At 35.7% G+C, this 17,643-nt stretch overlaps 3 protein-coding genes and 1 pseudogene across 5 annotated transcripts; 3 read left to right on the forward strand and 1 right to left on the reverse strand.

Annotated features, from left to right (window-relative positions):
* Positions 1-773: 773 nt before the first annotated feature.
* LOC102631345 (uncharacterized) lies at positions 774-3,965 on the forward strand. Of its 3 annotated transcripts, XM_052442360.1 has the most exons (8): positions 775-1,148; positions 1,740-1,824; positions 1,977-2,118; positions 2,373-2,520; positions 2,607-2,682; positions 2,789-2,900; positions 3,007-3,098; positions 3,348-3,965. In XM_052442360.1, exons 2-8 carry the CDS (start codon positions 1,816-1,818, stop codon positions 3,390-3,392), a joined length of 624 nt encoding a protein of 207 aa, XP_052298320.1. In that variant the 5' UTR covers positions 775-1,148; positions 1,740-1,815; the 3' UTR covers positions 3,393-3,965. The 3 variants fall into 3 exon arrangements, with proteins under 3 accessions (XP_006473578.1, XP_052298320.1, XP_006473577.1); XM_006473515.4 differs by lacking the exon at positions 1,740-1,824 and having other exon boundaries at positions 774-1,148; positions 3,016-3,098; XM_006473514.4 differs by lacking the exon at positions 1,740-1,824 and having other exon boundaries at positions 776-1,148.
* A 1,736-nt stretch (positions 3,966-5,701) lies between these two features.
* Positions 5,702-10,373, forward strand: LOC107176383 (probable GTP-binding protein OBGC2). Its single transcript, XM_052442452.1, has 10 exons — positions 5,702-5,952; positions 6,110-6,576; positions 6,726-6,817; positions 7,011-7,094; positions 7,530-7,607; positions 8,174-8,374; positions 8,454-8,561; positions 8,804-8,878; positions 9,039-9,259; positions 9,544-10,373. Exons 1-10 carry the CDS (start codon positions 5,792-5,794, stop codon positions 9,602-9,604), a joined length of 1,548 nt encoding a protein of 515 aa, XP_052298412.1. The 5' UTR covers positions 5,702-5,791; the 3' UTR covers positions 9,605-10,373.
* A 1,066-nt stretch (positions 10,374-11,439) lies between these two features.
* On the forward strand, positions 11,440-13,102 carry LOC102607136 (dehydration-responsive element-binding protein 2D). Its single transcript, XM_006473517.4, has one exon. The coding sequence runs from the start codon at positions 11,988-11,990 to the stop codon at positions 12,732-12,734; it is 747 nt and encodes a 248-aa protein (XP_006473580.2). The 5' UTR covers positions 11,440-11,987; the 3' UTR covers positions 12,735-13,102.
* Positions 13,103-13,249: 147 nt separating this feature from the next.
* Positions 13,250-16,759, reverse strand: LOC102607430 (purple acid phosphatase 2-like; annotated as a pseudogene).
* Between the last annotated feature and the right edge of the window lie 884 nt (positions 16,760-17,643).

Genomic DNA, 17,643 nt, shown 5'->3' on the forward strand with positions numbered 1-17,643 from the left:
TATTTGCTCTGTTATAAAAAATACTACAACACTTTGAGGGTGTATCAATCGTCCACTTTTAGTTGACAAATGTATCAGTCGACCATCAAACCGTTAGTTGCCGTTTGAAAGTTAACAGAATTACAGTGAATTGACGATTTTACCCTTAAAAATTATCACTTGTATACCATTAAATTCTCTTTTTATCACTTGTATATCCTTAAATTATCACTTATATTATATGAAAAGACTAAATTACCCTTCTGACGTCATCATACTTAAACGGCAACTAACGATTTAGTGGTCAGCTGATATATTTTGTCAACTTAGGGTGGACGATTGATACACTTTTAAAATATTATAGTATTTTTTATAATAGAATAAACTAAGGGTATACAAATGATAATTTTCCTAAAAGGGGTTAAAATATGATTAATATCTATTACTAAGGCTCCGTTTGGTACAGTTTATTAAATAGAGCTTATAACAGTAGAGCTTATACCAATAGAATTTTTGGACAAAAAGTTATTGGGTGTTTGGTTGTTAATAAAAAAAGTACTTTTGAACCATTAAACTGTGTGATATTTTTTATATTATATATTTTTAAAAATGCTCTATAGCCTCTACTTCCAAAAACTCAAATTTTAGACTTTTACTAGTTGAGGTAAATTAACTTATTTAAGCTAAAAAAACTCTATTAAAAAAATAACTAAATAACATAAAAAAATTTAAAAAATACTTATACGATTAAATAAGTACTTATGGCTCTTAAATAAGCCATACCAAACATGCACTGATACCTGACGAGATTGAGGAAAGAGGAAGATATAAAGGCACGTGTGGAGGCGCAACGCAGACAGAGAAGAGAAGAGAAGAGAAGAGAAGCGGTTTGGGATCAAGATAGATAGATAGATAGATAATCTCCCAGTCGTTCCTTGTTCCTTTCTTTCAGATGCAAAATATCTTATTTGTACTAAAAAATCAAGATAGCCAAAACCTGGATGCAACCCCCGATCATCCACTTGATACAATTTGCAGAGACAGTAACGGCAGCCAGTCAGAATCCGCCACCTCTAAAAATCTTTATTGGTTTAAAAAATTAATTAATTAACTAACTAACTAAATTGTTTTCAATAATGGACGTTGATCCTCGTCAGTACGAACATATTGTAAGTCGTTACTTTTACTCTTTTTTTTTCAGCAATAATTTAATAAAATAATGAAGATTTTTGGGTTTATGATGGTCTAATTATTACTTTGTATTAATTTTAGTAATGTTTGTTCAAATCGCATGTGATGGTAAATTTGCTGACTTCTTGTTCTGGTTAATGATTGAAAGTTAGAATCCCTACTTTCGTGTTTATTGCTTTGCTTCAATTTGAAATACTGTTTACATTTTTATTTTGTTCTATCATCTGTGAATGTAGAGCTAGGGTCATGTTGCTGGTCGATGAAAATGGTTTATGTGGATTGCTATGTTATTTTGGCAAGTATTCGAAGCTTTTGAGAGGAATTTGTCGATATTTTTGAAACTTAGATAAGAGAAGTATGTATTTTGTGTAAATTCTGATAGTGGTTTATGTGGCTTACGGTAGATGAGCTTTGATGTCAGATACTTAGATTGAACATGGGACTTAAGAATTACCAATTGTGTAATTGAATCAATGTGTAACAAGACTTCTCAAAAAAAAAAAAAAAATACTTCAGATTATTTCTATCGATCAGTATTTGGTTGTGATTTACTGCTGCATTTGTGCCAGCGTAAGGCTTGGCCAATTATTGGAAAATGCCTTCTTGGTTTGGCAAGGGGAGTGTGCATAGGGAAACTCAGTGGAAATGTTCTTGGTACAGTCACTGACTTTTGCTCATGTCTATGTGCTGTTACCATGAAAAATTCCCATAAAGACACAGCTAAAATGCTTGTTAATGTATCCTTATAACCAGTTAATGTGGCATACTTTATCTCTTTGGGGTTTATCTGTACTTGTCACTTGCAGGCCATTAATGACAATGACATCCACAACATTGTCCTATCATATCTCGTGCATAATTGTTATAAAGAAACAGTGGATTCGTTCATTTCCTGCACTGGGATGAAGCAACCTGCTAATTGTCTTGAGGACATGGAAATGAGAAAAAGTAGGTGAAGCTTTTTCTTTTGCATTCAGTGCATTATACATTTATGGATTTGTCTGGCTCTGTCAGTTGTGACGCAATATTTCTTGCTGGGCTATGTGATTGTTATTCCTCACATGCTGCTACTGTATTGACAAATCAATTTACTTCTCCATGTGTATCATGTGTGCAGATATAGTGAGGTCTAGATCATTTCCTTAACAGATCTGTTCGACAGCTTATTAATTGTTAGTGCAAATTGCATTTGATTTGATCAGGAATTCTTCATTTTGCATTGGAGGGGAATGCACTCAAGGCCATTGAATTGACAGAAGAGCTGGCTCAGGATTTACTGGAGAAAAACAAGGACTTGCATTTTGATCTTCTGAGTCTTCATTTTGTTGAGCTTGTCTGCTCTAGAAAATGGTGAGTAAAAGTTAAAGGATATCTCCTGAAATATGAAAATTCAGACCGTTTCTTAATTTCATATCTTTTCTTAATGTCTATGGCAGCACAGAAGCTTTGGAATTTGCTCAGACCAAGTTGACTCCTTTTGGGAAGGTTCAAAAATATGTTGAAAAGCTTGAAGTATGTTTCTTTCTGATGCAAAATTTAAGTATAATTACTGTATTATTTATTTTTGTAGTTTTTCCAGATTCTTGTCAGAGAATGAACGTGGTTTATTTCACTGTAGGATTTTATGGCTCTGCTTGCTTATGAGGAACCAGAGAAATCCCCAATGTTTCATCTTCTTAGCCTGGAGTACCGGCAGCATGTTGCAGATAATTTGAACAGAGCTATTCTTGGTTTGTTATTTTAGCCAATTTTTGAATTTGCTGGTCATTCTTAAATTACATTGTAATACTCTATATTTAAATCTGCCCATTTCGTTTGGTTCCTATACATTGTCAGCACATGCAGAACGTCCAAGATATGCTGCAATGGAAAGGCTGATACAACAGACAACAGCAGTTAGACAATGTTTAAGTCAAGAGCTTGGCAAGGTATTGAAATGTTTTTAAACTGCATCTATTAACTCCATGTTTTGCTGATATCTTGACTGTTTTGAATACTTCCGGATGACTTTGCTCTTAAATAATATTGGACCTTTGATATTGTTTTGCCTTTGTATTCCTTGTGGTTGAGACCACAGATGAGTATGTTGGGATCAATGAAATGGAAGAATGACAAATAATGCTTTTCGTTGATGTGCGTGGGTGGATATCTCACTCTCTTGATTTGTGCTTCTGTAGGATGTGCATCCTCCATTCTCTCTGAAGGATTTTATGAAAAGCTAAATTGTTAGGCTTTTGTAACTTTGCTGGCTGAATGATCAAGGTCACTGAAGGTCTCGCTGCTGCTTATGATATTGTTGTACGGTCTAGTCAAGGATAGGCAGAATCATTAATGCCTGCATAAGTCTGAAAGTTGCAGTGTCAACCATATCTCATGTATTGGGCTGTTCCTGCACCTGGAGAGGAATGCTTCTTATCATCATAGGCCAAAGAAAAGTGCTCTCAGGTTATACTCAGATTGGCTCCGTTTTAGTGGTTTAATTGATCCAAAAGTGTGGCTTGTATATTTTTGCTTGATTATCTCAAAATGGGTAGTTATTCAAATTATTTTGTAGTGTGATCTCAGGTTTTGATTTCACCCAACCAAGGAATTATGTTTATCCAATGGTTTAGGGAGAGTTTGATCTTTATTGTGCTTGTGGTATTCCTTTGATGATGAAGCAAGGTTGAAATTGGGAGGGTATGGATCTGATTTTAGTCTTTCTCGTAAAAAAAAGTTGAGAAACTTGTAACATTTTCTCAGTGGACAAGTAGTTATGAGGATTGATAATACAAATGTGCACAATTCTACGTCAATTGATGATTGGTTTACTATTCTTCTCTTTGGTTTCTCAATACAATTATTTGCACTTCAATGGCGGCAAACATGTCCAGTCCACGTAAGCTTATCCTATCCAGCAAAAATACGCGCTGTGCCCGGCCCAAGATAAATGGCAGTATCCGACAACAGACCAAATGGACACTTGTCAACCGTTTGGTGCAAGCAAAATCCTGAATAAAAAATTTGAAGGGCTAAAGCAAGAGTGATGATTATTGGCCCTTCATTTAGGTAGCGTTTACTTTTTAGATTGGATTGGGAATCTTGAGGAGTGAGAATCCTAGGATTGGGAGTGTAGAGTGGGAGTGGGAGTAGGTTGTTTACTTACACTGGAATGGAAATATAGATTAGAGATCAGAATCCAATTTATGTGTTTACTTTGTCTTGGATTGGGAGTAAATAGTTTCAAATTACAATTTTATCCTTATTTAAAGAATTATAGTTTTTAATTACAAAACTAATAAAAAATATATTTAATGAATAATATTTATTTTATTATATTTGTAAATTTATTATAATTATTAATATTCTTAATTATGAACAATAAATTATTAATTTTAATACAAAATGAAACCTTATTTTATTTTATTTAATATAATTATATTAAATTTATTATTATATAAAATAATAATATAATATTATTTAGTACAAAATTAATATTTTCTTAGAATAAACTATTTATTATTATTATTATTAAATAAATATAATACTATTATTTTTAAAATAAATATAATAATATTACATTTATTAATTCTCTATTAATATAATAATATTATTTTAAAATAATTTTAACTTAGAATCAATGCAAATTATTATTTAGTTAAATATAATATTATTATTCAAATAAATATAATAATATTATTCAAATAAATATAATAATATTTATTTTATTTTATTAATTATAAAATATTAAATTAAATTAAATTAAAAAAAATAAAAGGGTAAAAAAGGGAGAGGTGGGAGTGGATTCCCACTCCCACCTCCCCCAATGGGAGTCCCACTCCCACTCCCCACTCCAAAAATGGGTGGGGCCCACGGAGTGGGATTCTCACTCCCTTCCCATTTAGAGCAAGTAAACGCTGGAGTGGGAGGAATCCACACTCCTCACTCTCACTCCAGCAAGTAAACGCTGGAGTGGGAGGAATCCACACTCCTTACTCACACTCCAGCAAGTAAACACAACATTAGTTCATCAGTCTCTATTTTTCAATCAACTCTATTAAAAAATTTAAATTATTTTTTCTCTCCCCTTACACTATGTCATGCTCAATATACCTAGAGATGGCAAAAGAGTTCACCAAATCAATTTTATATTGTATCAGGTTCGTGTCGATGGTGTCGTATCAAATTTAGATTTATCCAAACACGATTTATTAATAATTTTGTTAAAATATTTAGATCTTAATTCAACATGAAAAATAAACTGATTATTTAATAACCTATTTAATATTTATATATTTAATAAAGTTTACATAAAATATTTGCACAAGGTTTATATATATATATATATATATATAATATTATATATTGTGCAAACATTAGGATCTAACTATTTTAATATTATACATTGAATTAGAAATGGGTAATGACAAAGCTTACCCTGGAATGAGTGAAAATGAATATTCCAATGCACGGCATGACATTAGAATTTATGCACTTGATAAAACCGAAATTTCACTTGTGAAGTGAAGCCCACAGTTGACCCAACGGGACATGGACTCGGACTTAATAAACATCTGAACCAGTCCCGCCTAAATTAGGCTGTGTCTTCCGCCACATTTTGTCTCATTTGGCTCTAAGGTGAATGAAGATAATGCCGTCTCTAGCATATCCTCTGTCATCGTCATCTTCATCGTCATCTTCATCGTCATTTCTAACTCCGCACTCTTACAACAAAATACTATTCAACAATCAACTTATCTTTTTTTTTTTTTTTGAGAAGAACAATCAACTTATCTTAAAAAGGTATTCTCTTCAATTTCTCATTTCGCTCGTTTGTTCACATTTCTCTTTGCATTAACCGCTCATGGGCTTCTGGATGTTTTAAATTATCAATTCATTTGAATTTTTGTTTGGCTTTGTTTTATCTTTTGTCTTAGACGGCTAAGTCTTCTTATTGCAGTAATGTTCTCAAATATGAGAACTTGAGATATGATTCAATCAGCTGCAGACATACAAGAACCAGGGAGTCCAATTCCACAAGCCCAGCTACATTAGTTAAGGAACCACACAAATATTTTGATCGCGTGCTCATCACAGTTCGTTCAGGAGATGGTGGGCACGGTGCGGTCCTTCGCATGCCCACCCAAAGTGCTGTTGCTAAGTCGCATGGCAAACTTGCCAAGGAGAACCCGTGGAAAAAGAGCTCATTTAAGAGGGATTTTGATGGATCACTTATCCTTCCTATGGGTGGCCATGGAGGCGATGTTGTCATTTATGCGGATGAGGGAAAAGATACGTTATTGGAATTCCATAATAAACGTCGTTATAATGCAAAACGTGGCGGAAATGTTGATTCCGTGGGTGTTTTGTCCTCACAGCTGCGTGGTGGACTTGCTGCCCCAACTTTGCGAATACCTGTGCCCTTAGGTTTGTATGGTTCATGGTTACTATCATATAAGGCACCTGACTTGGAAATTTTACTGCCAGTTCTAGATAATATGCATGAATGGATCTGGCGAGTAAGCATGTTTTTATTCCTTTGTATATACTTTTCTCCATGCATATTCATGTGACAGGTACAGTTGTAAAACACAAGCGAGGGAAGTTGTTCTCTGATCTAGCACATCCGGGTGATGAAGTGCTTGTTGCAAGGGGTGGACGAGGAGGGGTAAGGCTTTGTTCACTCGCAATTGATGAAATTTAAGTCACACCTTTTCGGACTTTTATTACCTTGGTTATGGTAGATCACATGTCTTGTTCTGTTTAAATAAAAGCTGCCAGATTAACAAGCACACTGTTTAATACTTGATGTCTTGTTCGATACTTCTATTTTATTTTCTTATGTTTTCTTTTTGTGGCAGATTAGCTTGTTAGAGGTACCAGAGAATAGAAGGAAAAGGATGACGACTCTAACCACAAACATCATGAGGGATGACACTGATAAGGTGGTGATAGCACACTTAATTTTCTTCCTTTAGTTATTTGCATTTCAGTGGAATGAAACTCTGTTTAGAAATGGGACACAAATTATTCTTGTTGGTTGCAAGTGCAAGTGTAATTGTCTTTCACTAAAGTAATCCTTTTTGTTAGCATCTTTTTTGCATTGTTTATGTGAATTGACTATATAGTCGGATTCAATGACATAGGCCTTTTCTTCTTTTTGATAGAAAAGAACAAGCTGATCTCTTTCATATTGTTAGTTTGATTATACAACTTTCAAAATATCCTGTCAATAAAGTGATTATCAGATAATATATTCATCCTGTACTTGGTTGAGTAGAAATCTATATATTACCATGGAAAAAATATGGATGTGTGGCTGTCGAGATTTGTACCCTTTCTTGTGCTAAAAACTATTACGCATCTTTTGCATATTGCAGGTTTTAGTTCTTGGTCAGCATGGAGAGGAAGTCAGTTTGGAGTTGATCCTTCGAGTTGTTGCTGATGTTGGTCTAGTTGTAAGTTTTGATTCAACTTTCAATTAAGTCTTTATTGATTTGTGGGACACTGCCAAGATTAAAAAATTTCTGGAGACTAGTTGGCCTGTGTCAATCTGATCCTTATGGAGACTGGTTTGGCTTATACTTTCGACCCTAACTTGATTTATTTGAGCCCAATCTATTTGCCTACTGTAGCTCTTGAATGTTAAATCTGTCAATTACTATTTAGCTGAAGGATATCCACGGTATAGTTTTCAGCCTATCAATTGAGGTCCACTAAAATAGTATGCTTGGATCTGTCTGGTTAGGAGTTTAATTTAGATGGAAAAAGGGACACAAAAATGCTGTTGACATAGTTGGCTATTGACTTATGGCAAGTTGATCAAATGGGAGTGTTTTATTTGAGGGGCTTCCTCAGAGCACTTGCTTCTGTAACTAGCTTTCTCTACATTTGTTAAATACTTATTCGAAAGAAAGAGGAAGAACTAACTTTCACTTTTGTGTAGTGGAACCTACTACCAAGTGGTAATTGAGTTTTGTAATGTGTAGTTTTCAGATTACTAGATATTTACTTGCTTATGTAGGGACTTCCAAATGCTGGAAAATCAACACTTCTTGCTGCCATTACACATGCAAAACCTGATATTGCTGACTATCCTTTCACAACATTGATGCCAAACCTTGGACGCCTTGATGGTGACCCTACTCTTGGTGCAGAGAAGTATTCTTCTGAAGCAACACTAGCAGATTTGCCTGGTCTTATAGAGGGTGCTCATTTGGGGAAGGTATTATGTGATTTCTATCCCATTCAACTTGTCACTTTGACGTTTCATAGTTGTAAACCTGTTTGTTCTATTCGTCCAGGGTCTTGGTCGGAACTTTTTGCGGCACCTAAGGAGGACTCGTCTTTTGGTCCATGTCATTGATGCTGCTGCTGAGAACCCTGTCAATGACTACAGAACTGTCAAAGAGGTAATATTCCCTGAATCATACCCTCTTGCTTAATTATATTAATGTTCTCACAAACTGCCCCTGTTGGTTCTGTTTTCATTTTGGACATATAGGTTTGTTTTTTTTTTGTTTGGGGGGGTGGGGGGTTAACCACGACTCTTAAGAAGTTTTAACAAGTTGATCTGCATTAATTTCACGTACATCTTAATTCTGTTTATCTCAACATTACCACCTTTCTATAACAGCAGTTTGTGATTTTGTAGGAATTGCGGATGTACAATCCTGATTACCTTGAACGTCCTTTCATTGTGGTGCTCAACAAGATTGACCTTCCTGAGGTTTCTGGCACTGTTTTTTTTCTTTTTTATTTTTGAATTGTTTCTCTGTATTGGTACTTAGATCTCTGTCAGAATGTGTTAAGACTGTTCATATAAAATGTCTGATCTTATAAAATATTTCCTATATTTATGTTAAGATGTATGACGATTCCTCTTCCAGGCAAGGGATAGGCTTCAATCCTTGACTGAAGAAATGCTGAAAATTGGATGCGATAAGGTAACTTCTGAAACAGAGTTGAGTTCGGAGGACGCAGTTAAATCATTGTCGACTGAAGGTGGCGAAGCAGATCTTCTATCTTCTGTGACGTCTGTAAAAGATAAAAGGGATAAAGAACTTGAGGACTATCCACGCCCTCTGGCTGTTGTTGGTGTTAGTGTCTTGTAAGTTCAGTACTATTATTTTAATATTTCTTTGTGGAAATAATGTATATCTATGTCTTAGCAAATTACATACTCAATCTTGGCACTTTGCAAAGTTTTTAGCTTCTGTTACACTCAACTGCTGCTTTCACTTTCCTTTCTTTCTTTCTTTCTGAGGGCAATTTACTCCTATTTTTGCTAAAACCTATTAGATTCATTTTACAGCTTGTGTTTCTTGAATGAGAATGTTTTTCCCTGAGATTAGAAACAAACTTCGTGAAAATTATGTTGTGTTCTTTTTGCAGGAAAGGCATCATGATTCAAGAGATGCTGAAGGAGATTAGGGCAGCCTTAAGAAAATGCTGAGATTCCAATTTAGTGCCGGGGCTAAGTACGAGTCGATGGCTATGTCAAGAGTTGTAAAATGTTTTTAATCGTGGTCTGGCATGTGTGGTCACTAGTTCTCCATGTAAAGGATACCATGTTTCATTGTAACTAGAGCATGGTCATTTGAAACCATTTTAGCCCTTGCACCACTCCAAAGCTTTAGGGTGCTAGAGTGGAACATCTCTTCCGGGGTTTTAACCTGCAACCAACATAAGTGCATAAAATTATGGTGCTTACAATCCTTTTTTTTTTTTTTTAATCATTGTATGTTCAACACTTTTGAGATACACTGACGCCAAAATATTTCTTTTGCTTCATATGTAACCTTGTAAATATCTACCAGTTCCTGGTTGATAATGTATGTTTTTAAATTGATTACTTGTACCGTTACAAGAACTTTGGCGTGGATCCATGGTTGTCGACAACTGCGTGTGTGACTGCCTACAGGCCTTGTGTCAGTGGTCTCATGCTTCAAGCATACCGACAAAGGTAGAGATGGCCAACGGGCCGTGCTGTGCCGGTCCAGGCCCATCAAAGGAAGTCCATGCGTGTTCGTGCTCGTGCTCGTGCTGTGCCGTGTCCACTCGTGCCGTGCCCACACGTGCCGTGCCTAGGAAAAATAGCTATTTTCTTTTTTCTTTTTGTAAGAGCGCATGTCAAATTATCTTATTTTTTTCAAGCTTATGTATTTTTTATGAATCCATGTGCCTTTATTTAAATTTAATAAAATAAAAAATTCAAAATTCAAGTACATATTCAATAATAATAAATTAATAATAATAATAAGAGAATGTAATATGAGTTACTAAGTTTGACTCTATGGTATTAAAATTTTTTTTTAGTACTTAACAGTTAACAATAACAATAACAATAATTTTTTTAAAGGCTAACTTAATTGTTAACTTGGAATTACGTAGAGTCATATATTATAGTTTATAATAATATTAATACATATTTATAAAATCATGATATTTATAATTTTATTTATTGAAATCATGATATCAATTATTTATTTAATAAATTATAAACATAAATCAATTATAATTTTTTTGAAACTAAGAATTAAATAAATTTAAAAAACTTGAGCTAATAAAATATATTAAAAGATTCAATTTCAAGTTATTTATAAAATCATAAAATTTTAAGTTTACTTTCATTAAAAAATTGAAACGTGCTTATTGCGTGCTTTTTCGCGTGCCATGCTTTGGTTCATCTCTAATCGTGCCGTGCCGTGCTGTACGGACACGTGCTGTGTTCGTGCCGTGTCTCGTGCCGTCCAGCCTATTGGCCACCTCTAGACAAAGGTAAGGACTTGAGGTTATTTTGATTTTTGAAAGTAAAATATTCGGAGTCCTTTTAAATTTTACTATTAAATACAAATTACAAAAGAAAAGTAATTGGGGATTGCCACTTCTTCGTCCCTTTTTATGTGGGTCAAATTGCAAAAGCCATTCGAAAAATTTCTACTGAAATCGGCGGCTTGCAGTATTCAATTAGCATTGGTTGAACATTGGAATTCTATCCGCGCAGAAGTTTGTGCAAGCAAATCTCGGAGCTAAGCTTTCGCATTCACAGTAATTCAGCCTGGCTAATGTCAAAATTCATCATTTTAGAGTTTTGCTTTTAGTTCCGTTCAGTGAGTGCTACATGCATTGCATTGCAAATTCCACTTTGTTCTCCTACTCGAATCAGCATCCTGACACCTGAGAGATGTGATCAATTATGTAATGTGAGCAGCCGAGTTGGATATATGAGTCTATAAATCGGGGGGATTCAGAGTTCCTCGAAAGTCGTGTAAACTGTTAAGAGTGGGGTCCAAAACCATATAAAAGATTTTATGGTTCCCAGACCAGTTTTTTTTTTTTTTTTTGTGCAAAATTCCACGTACCCACGTATCAAAGTAATCTTGCTAGTTGTGATGTGCTCGTTTTGGAAACGCCCGATGTATATACATGTTCTTATCCCCAACCGATTGCATCCAAAACACAGTCACCGCCCCCAATAGTAAATGCCCATGGCCATTATCCAATTACTCTTTAAGAAGCAAAAAATTTTAATTTCCATATTTCGCCTTTGTCTTCGCCAGCTGAGCTTGTGTAAAAAGACAATTGTGTAAGCCAAGTGTGTCTTTGAGAAATAAACAGTGAGCTTTGCTGTGGACACGATTAAACTAGTTCTTCTCGCCAAGTATCAACGCACACTCATTCTGAAAGACACGTTTCAAAGTGTTTCTTATTATGCCACTTTTAAGCTCTTATCCCTCCGCGTTCTCACATATATACAGCCACCACCCCCCGTACAATGTACTTACTTGAACCACAAATACAAAGACGATCTTGTTTTCAGAGTCCTGTCTTAGGGAATGTCAAAAGCACTTATGGGTGGTATTGGAGAGAAAAAGCAGCTTAAGAAGCCTGCACAGGCTAGCTCAAGGAAAGGTTGCATGAGAGGCAAAGGAGGCCCTGAGAATGCTCTTTGTACTTACAAAGGTGTTCGACAGAGAACTTGGGGCAAATGGGTGGCCGAAATCCGTGAACCGAATCGCGGTGCACGTCTCTGGCTTGGGACATTTGACACTTCCCATGAAGCCGCCATGGCTTATGATGCTGCTGCTCGTAAACTTTACGGCCCAGATGCCAAACTCAATTTGCCAGAGCTTCCATCAGCTCAATCTCATCACTTGCCAGCTTCTTCAGTCAATTGTACCCAGCATGTTGCTCAAAGGCGAAATCAACCGCAAATGATCCACAATTCAGGTATCACTTGTTCATCAAACAGCCCGCTTCCCAGGAGTAGTAATAATGATGCAACACAAGTTTACAATTTCAATTACAATAACTCAGCCATGTCTTTTCTTGATAATGGGAGCGTTGGGTCTCATGGGAAGTTGGCTGAAAATGAAGTCAAATTCAGTCTGAATGAACAGGAGACGGATGGATTTTGGGAAAATTTGAACGTGAATTCGCCTGTATTTGATGAATCAATATGGGCAGAAGCAGCAATGTCCGTTGATTATCCAGTGATGGGCGAACAAGGACTTCTTAATGCCAACTTTGTTGATGCAAGTTGCTGTGGGTGGGATATGTTGCCGACTCCGTGGTGCGTTTGAGTATCTGACTTGGTGATTGTCCATTCCAAGTTAGATATGCCAGCCTCTTCTAGTCATTCACATGTAGATATCGTGTGTAGATGAGCTATATATAATTGCAGTCTATAATATACTACTTAGTCTCCCAAAAGAAGAAGAAATAGGATGTGTCCTTTTATATAATATACAAATCTGTAGTGTAACGCCCGCGACGCCACATGGGTTTACTGGGCTTGTCGTGGCTAGTTTATGGGCTTTGTAAATACTAAATAGCAGTCACGTGCTAGCGCTAGCTAGTAGCTTTGCCTAATTGTATCTGAAAAATACTACAATCTGATGTTTATACTCTATACAAGATGTGTAAAACATGGCATGCAAATGTTTGTGAAGCAGAGACCTATTTTTCTTTTTCTTTTTTCCATTTTTTTAATATCTGATAAGCAAGTTATATTCATTTTCGGTGTGCTATGAATGACTGGTATCATTTTCGGTGTGCTGTGACTGAACTCCCTTCCTTCCATCTAAAATTGAGTTCCCATGACGACCCCAGAGATATAATTAGTTGAACTTCAGATTATATAAATATAATTACTTTCTTTGGATTGGAAATCGTTTCTGTTTCAGAATCAAATATTATTTTCACACATGATTCACAAGCACAGAAAGTAATATCTGTTGGGCCCACCATCCGGTACCAAGACCTTATTCTGGATAAGTGATAATATGAAAGAAAGATTCCAGGTGACTACCTATCCAAATCCTCTGTCTGCCTAACAAGAGCGTTTACATGTTTCGTATCAACTTGGCGTAGAAATAACCCTGGCATTATATTGCAGCTCTGGGCAGTTCCCCTGAAGGTTTCCAGTATCTGTTATGCAGCCATACAGAATCAGCTTCTACTGCATAATCATCTTGATTGCGATGCCAGCCAAAGTAGGCATGAGTCCTGTTCTTTACATCAAGTATCCCGTGGCCGAAGCTAGCTTCACGATATGCTGAATATCTAGGCTGTGGCTCTGTCATTCTGCTCAATTACAAGAGACATTTGGAAAAAAAATTGTTAAAAAAATTTCCATTCACTGAAGCTCAATTCCTAGCTACTTAATGTTAATCATTGAACATACTCTTTTGCCAATCCTTCTTGATTTCCTCCATCTCCAATGGTTATGTAAACTGGAGCAGATTGATTGCTAACTGGGCTGCATAAGGCATTTGTCACATTGTATACAATGTTGGACATCCGTTCCTGCAATGCAAGTAATTAGGCTGTAATCTGACAATAAAATACAAATTTCTGTCTTTCAGTTATTGTCCTTTTTCCTGGGAAACCAAAATAATGTGGCAAAAAGGAGGCGATGTAAAGGAGAATAGCAGGTTTAGAGACTATAGATAGCAACAAGTAGTAATTCCACTTTCAACTGATGTGTGAAGATAAAATTCAATGAATATCCACAGCCAGCTGTAGCCAAGATTGGATAAAATAAATCAGTGGAAAACACGGCATTTGTAGATCAATATTTTGTATAGGAGCATTGAGGCATCCAACTGTGATTCCTATAGAAGAACAAGTTTGTATAAACTGAAGAAGTTGCTACTTCTTTAAAAGGAGAAATGTCAACTTACAGATCGCTCATAGGCATGAACATGAGCAGCAAAGACGACATCAACTTTGTACTCCACAAACCATGGCTCGTACAGTACTCTCATAGGTTCTCCTTCCATATAATGGTGTACATAACTATTGTATAGAGGACAATGCATGAGAACAATAAGCCATGGTGTCTCACTTCTGTTCACTTTTGGGAACTCCTTTTCCAGCCATTTGTATTGAGGCGTGTATTTCCCTACAAATAAGAATTTTAAGTAGATTTTGAGAGACCTCCAGGTTATTAAATCTACTACAATTAAACAATCATAAAAGAGAATTCTCAGTGACATTAAAAATCACTAAATCACCAAGCAAATTGAATTTACAAACCAACTTACCAGGCAATTTTCCTAAGATTGATGACGCTAAACATATGAGAGCCTAATGCCTATGATTATTTTTGTTTAACTTAAAACCACACAGGACCATAGGAAAGTATGGGCGAGAACTAATTTACTTACCAAAAGCAGAATAAGATGACATGACAATGATATGTACTGAAGCTCTTCTAATAGAGTACCAAAAAGGAGCAGTACTATATGATGCTCTGTATGGTAAATGAAAACAGTTTGCAAAGGGCTTGAAGGATATAGCTTCACCCTAAAACAAATTCAACACCATTCATTTTATACAGAAGTTGCATAACTGGCTGGAGCCTTCTCAAAAAAATGCAGGATCTTAACATAGGCAAAGAATAAGTGAAAACCATAAAGTCAAAACATCTAAATTTTAAGCTACAAATTAGCAAAAGTTCAAAATAAGATGCATACAAGTTGAGGAGCAAAATCAATTTCATGATTTCCTGCTGTCCATATCCATGGTTGATATGCAGCATTTCTCTCGATGAACCTTCCCCAAGTATCCCATCTGTTATTATCATGAAATGGATAATCATCTGCATAAGAGAGGTCTCCAACAAACAATACTGTCTGTCCTTTTATTGGGTTTAACTCATAATGGGTTAGAGTCCTATTTGAGTCATAAGTTTGCCCAAGATCCCCTGCTCAACATGCAAGATAAAGTGAGATCAAGATACAATTTTGCAGCAAGCAATATATATACAATTTGTTTATATGCTTTCAAGTAAAAGAGTGCTAGAAATGCGTACATTGGAAAATTACCAGCAAGTTGTTAGTCAAATTAAACCAACATGAAGAAGATGCATCGAAGAAATAATTTTCTCAAGCAAACACCTGAAACAAACTCCAAGCAAAAGAAATACCTGTGAGGCCGAAAGTATACGGGACATCAGGGCCAACTCCTGGAGGAGTTGTAAACGAAAACTATCGAGTTGTGTTTCCAACTCCAACCTCATAGTAGTACTTTGTGTCAAACTACAATAGTTACAAAATTGAGCAACTTAAGCATCGAATTGATTGTCAAATTTATCCCATAAAATTTTTAACTCTAACCATTAAACTAACACTGAAAACAAAAAGGTTAACAATGAATGAGTGAGACGACTGACAATGAGTACACTACGCACCTCTAGATCCTCAATGGTACAGTGATGAATGTAATTAGAAGTGTAATTGAAGTAGTTGTAGGTAAGAACAATGCCATGTGCCTGTTGTTTGAGTGTGGAATTCTCAGCCCAGTAAAGCACTGTGTTTGAACCGGGTTCGTCCGGAGTAACCCAAGAGACAATAACGCCCTTCCCCTCATGATCTCCTTGTGTTATGTGAACCTTCAGTCACGCAAGATAATTATTAAAAGATATATCAGTAAGCAAGCATGAATGATGAGCCCTCCTCAGTCAATAGACTAACGAGCAATTCGATGAAAACAAAGTAATCAGAGAACAATCAAGAATCATTTCTACAATAATTAAAAGATCAAGGAAAAAAGAAAAAGAAAAAACTCCATGACGTAAAATACGAGAAAGAATCAAACCTGTGAGGAGCATTATAGCCAGGAGGCACTTGAAACACATACTGTCCAGCGGCATATCAGGAGAAAAGCTGCTGCTTCTTACAAAACTACTTGTTCTTACAGCTGTAGAACTCGACGATATCATTATCAATCCCACAACAGCAACAGCAAGAACAAAAGAGTCCCACCGAGCTGCCATACTCACCGTTACCAACATATGTTCTATTGTTAATTAATCTGATAATGGCACTAGGAATATTCATTCACTTCCACGAGCCACGTTTCAAATAATGAAGTTATTGTTTTAACTTACTACTTGAACTGAACTCGATTGTTGTGGACGATGTGTAACAAGCAACGTGGCGGGGCTACGAGTTCTTGTGATTGAGAAAAAAGAGCAGAACTCTCGTTCAGTTGCTGCTTCTGGTAGTTTAGTTTCTGACGCGTGCTGCTAACCGTCGGGCGTCAGTCAAATGACCAAAAACACATGCCATTTGTCCATGCAATTTAATTATTTAAACCACTATTCTAAGACACATGGAATATTCAATATTCGATGCCTGCTTAAATCACTGCCAGATATACGCCCTCGATGCGGTTATGCGGGACTGGGATCTATAATTTCAACGGATTAACAAATAGAAATGAGTTTCTAATTATATATATATATATATATATTTGCTAGATTTTGGGTACAAATTTAGTTAATCTTTCTTTTCTTTCAGATTTTTATTGCTAGTGCTTTGCAATTCAGAAGCAATTAAAAAAGCAAAAATTCATTAATCGGCTGCTGTTGCGTAAAAATAATTGGACCGATGGGGTTACACTGTGTGCGCGCGCGCTTGCAGGGGGAAGAAAAGCTATTTGTTTGAGACATCAAATGGGCTAAACTAACGAAAATGAGATCCAATTAGGTTTGGGCTGACAGCATCCCCGAACCTCCGCAGGGCGACTAAATCACGAGTAGAGCTATTAACATTTAACACCCCTCTGTATTTTATTTCCTAAAATACCCCAGCTTAATTGATAAAATATAAATCTATAAACTAATATTAATATCATACTATAAAACTTCACCCTACAATTTTTTATGTCCTACTTGCAAACAAAAACTAAGGATCTTATAAGAACAACGACTTCACTTAAATGTTGGCTTACTTGCAAGTAAATTAAGGATCTTTTATGAAAAGAAAAATGGTAAACAACCAAAAGAATAAGAGAAGGACGACAGAAACGGCAACATATCTTTTCTTTTTTGTTATCATTCTCTCTCTTCCGTTAAGCCCACAATAAATATTAAAAAAAAAGTTAAATATTTTAAAAAAATAAAACTAATGTAAAAAAGAGAAGGAATCGATAGAATTGATGTATATCGCAAACGTTATCTCTTATCTCAAACTTTATCCTCTC

Source organism: Citrus sinensis, chromosome 5, assembly GCF_022201045.2.
Source record: "Citrus sinensis cultivar Valencia sweet orange chromosome 5, DVS_A1.0, whole genome shotgun sequence".
Classification (NCBI taxonomy): Eukaryota; Viridiplantae; Streptophyta; class Magnoliopsida; order Sapindales; family Rutaceae; genus Citrus; species Citrus sinensis.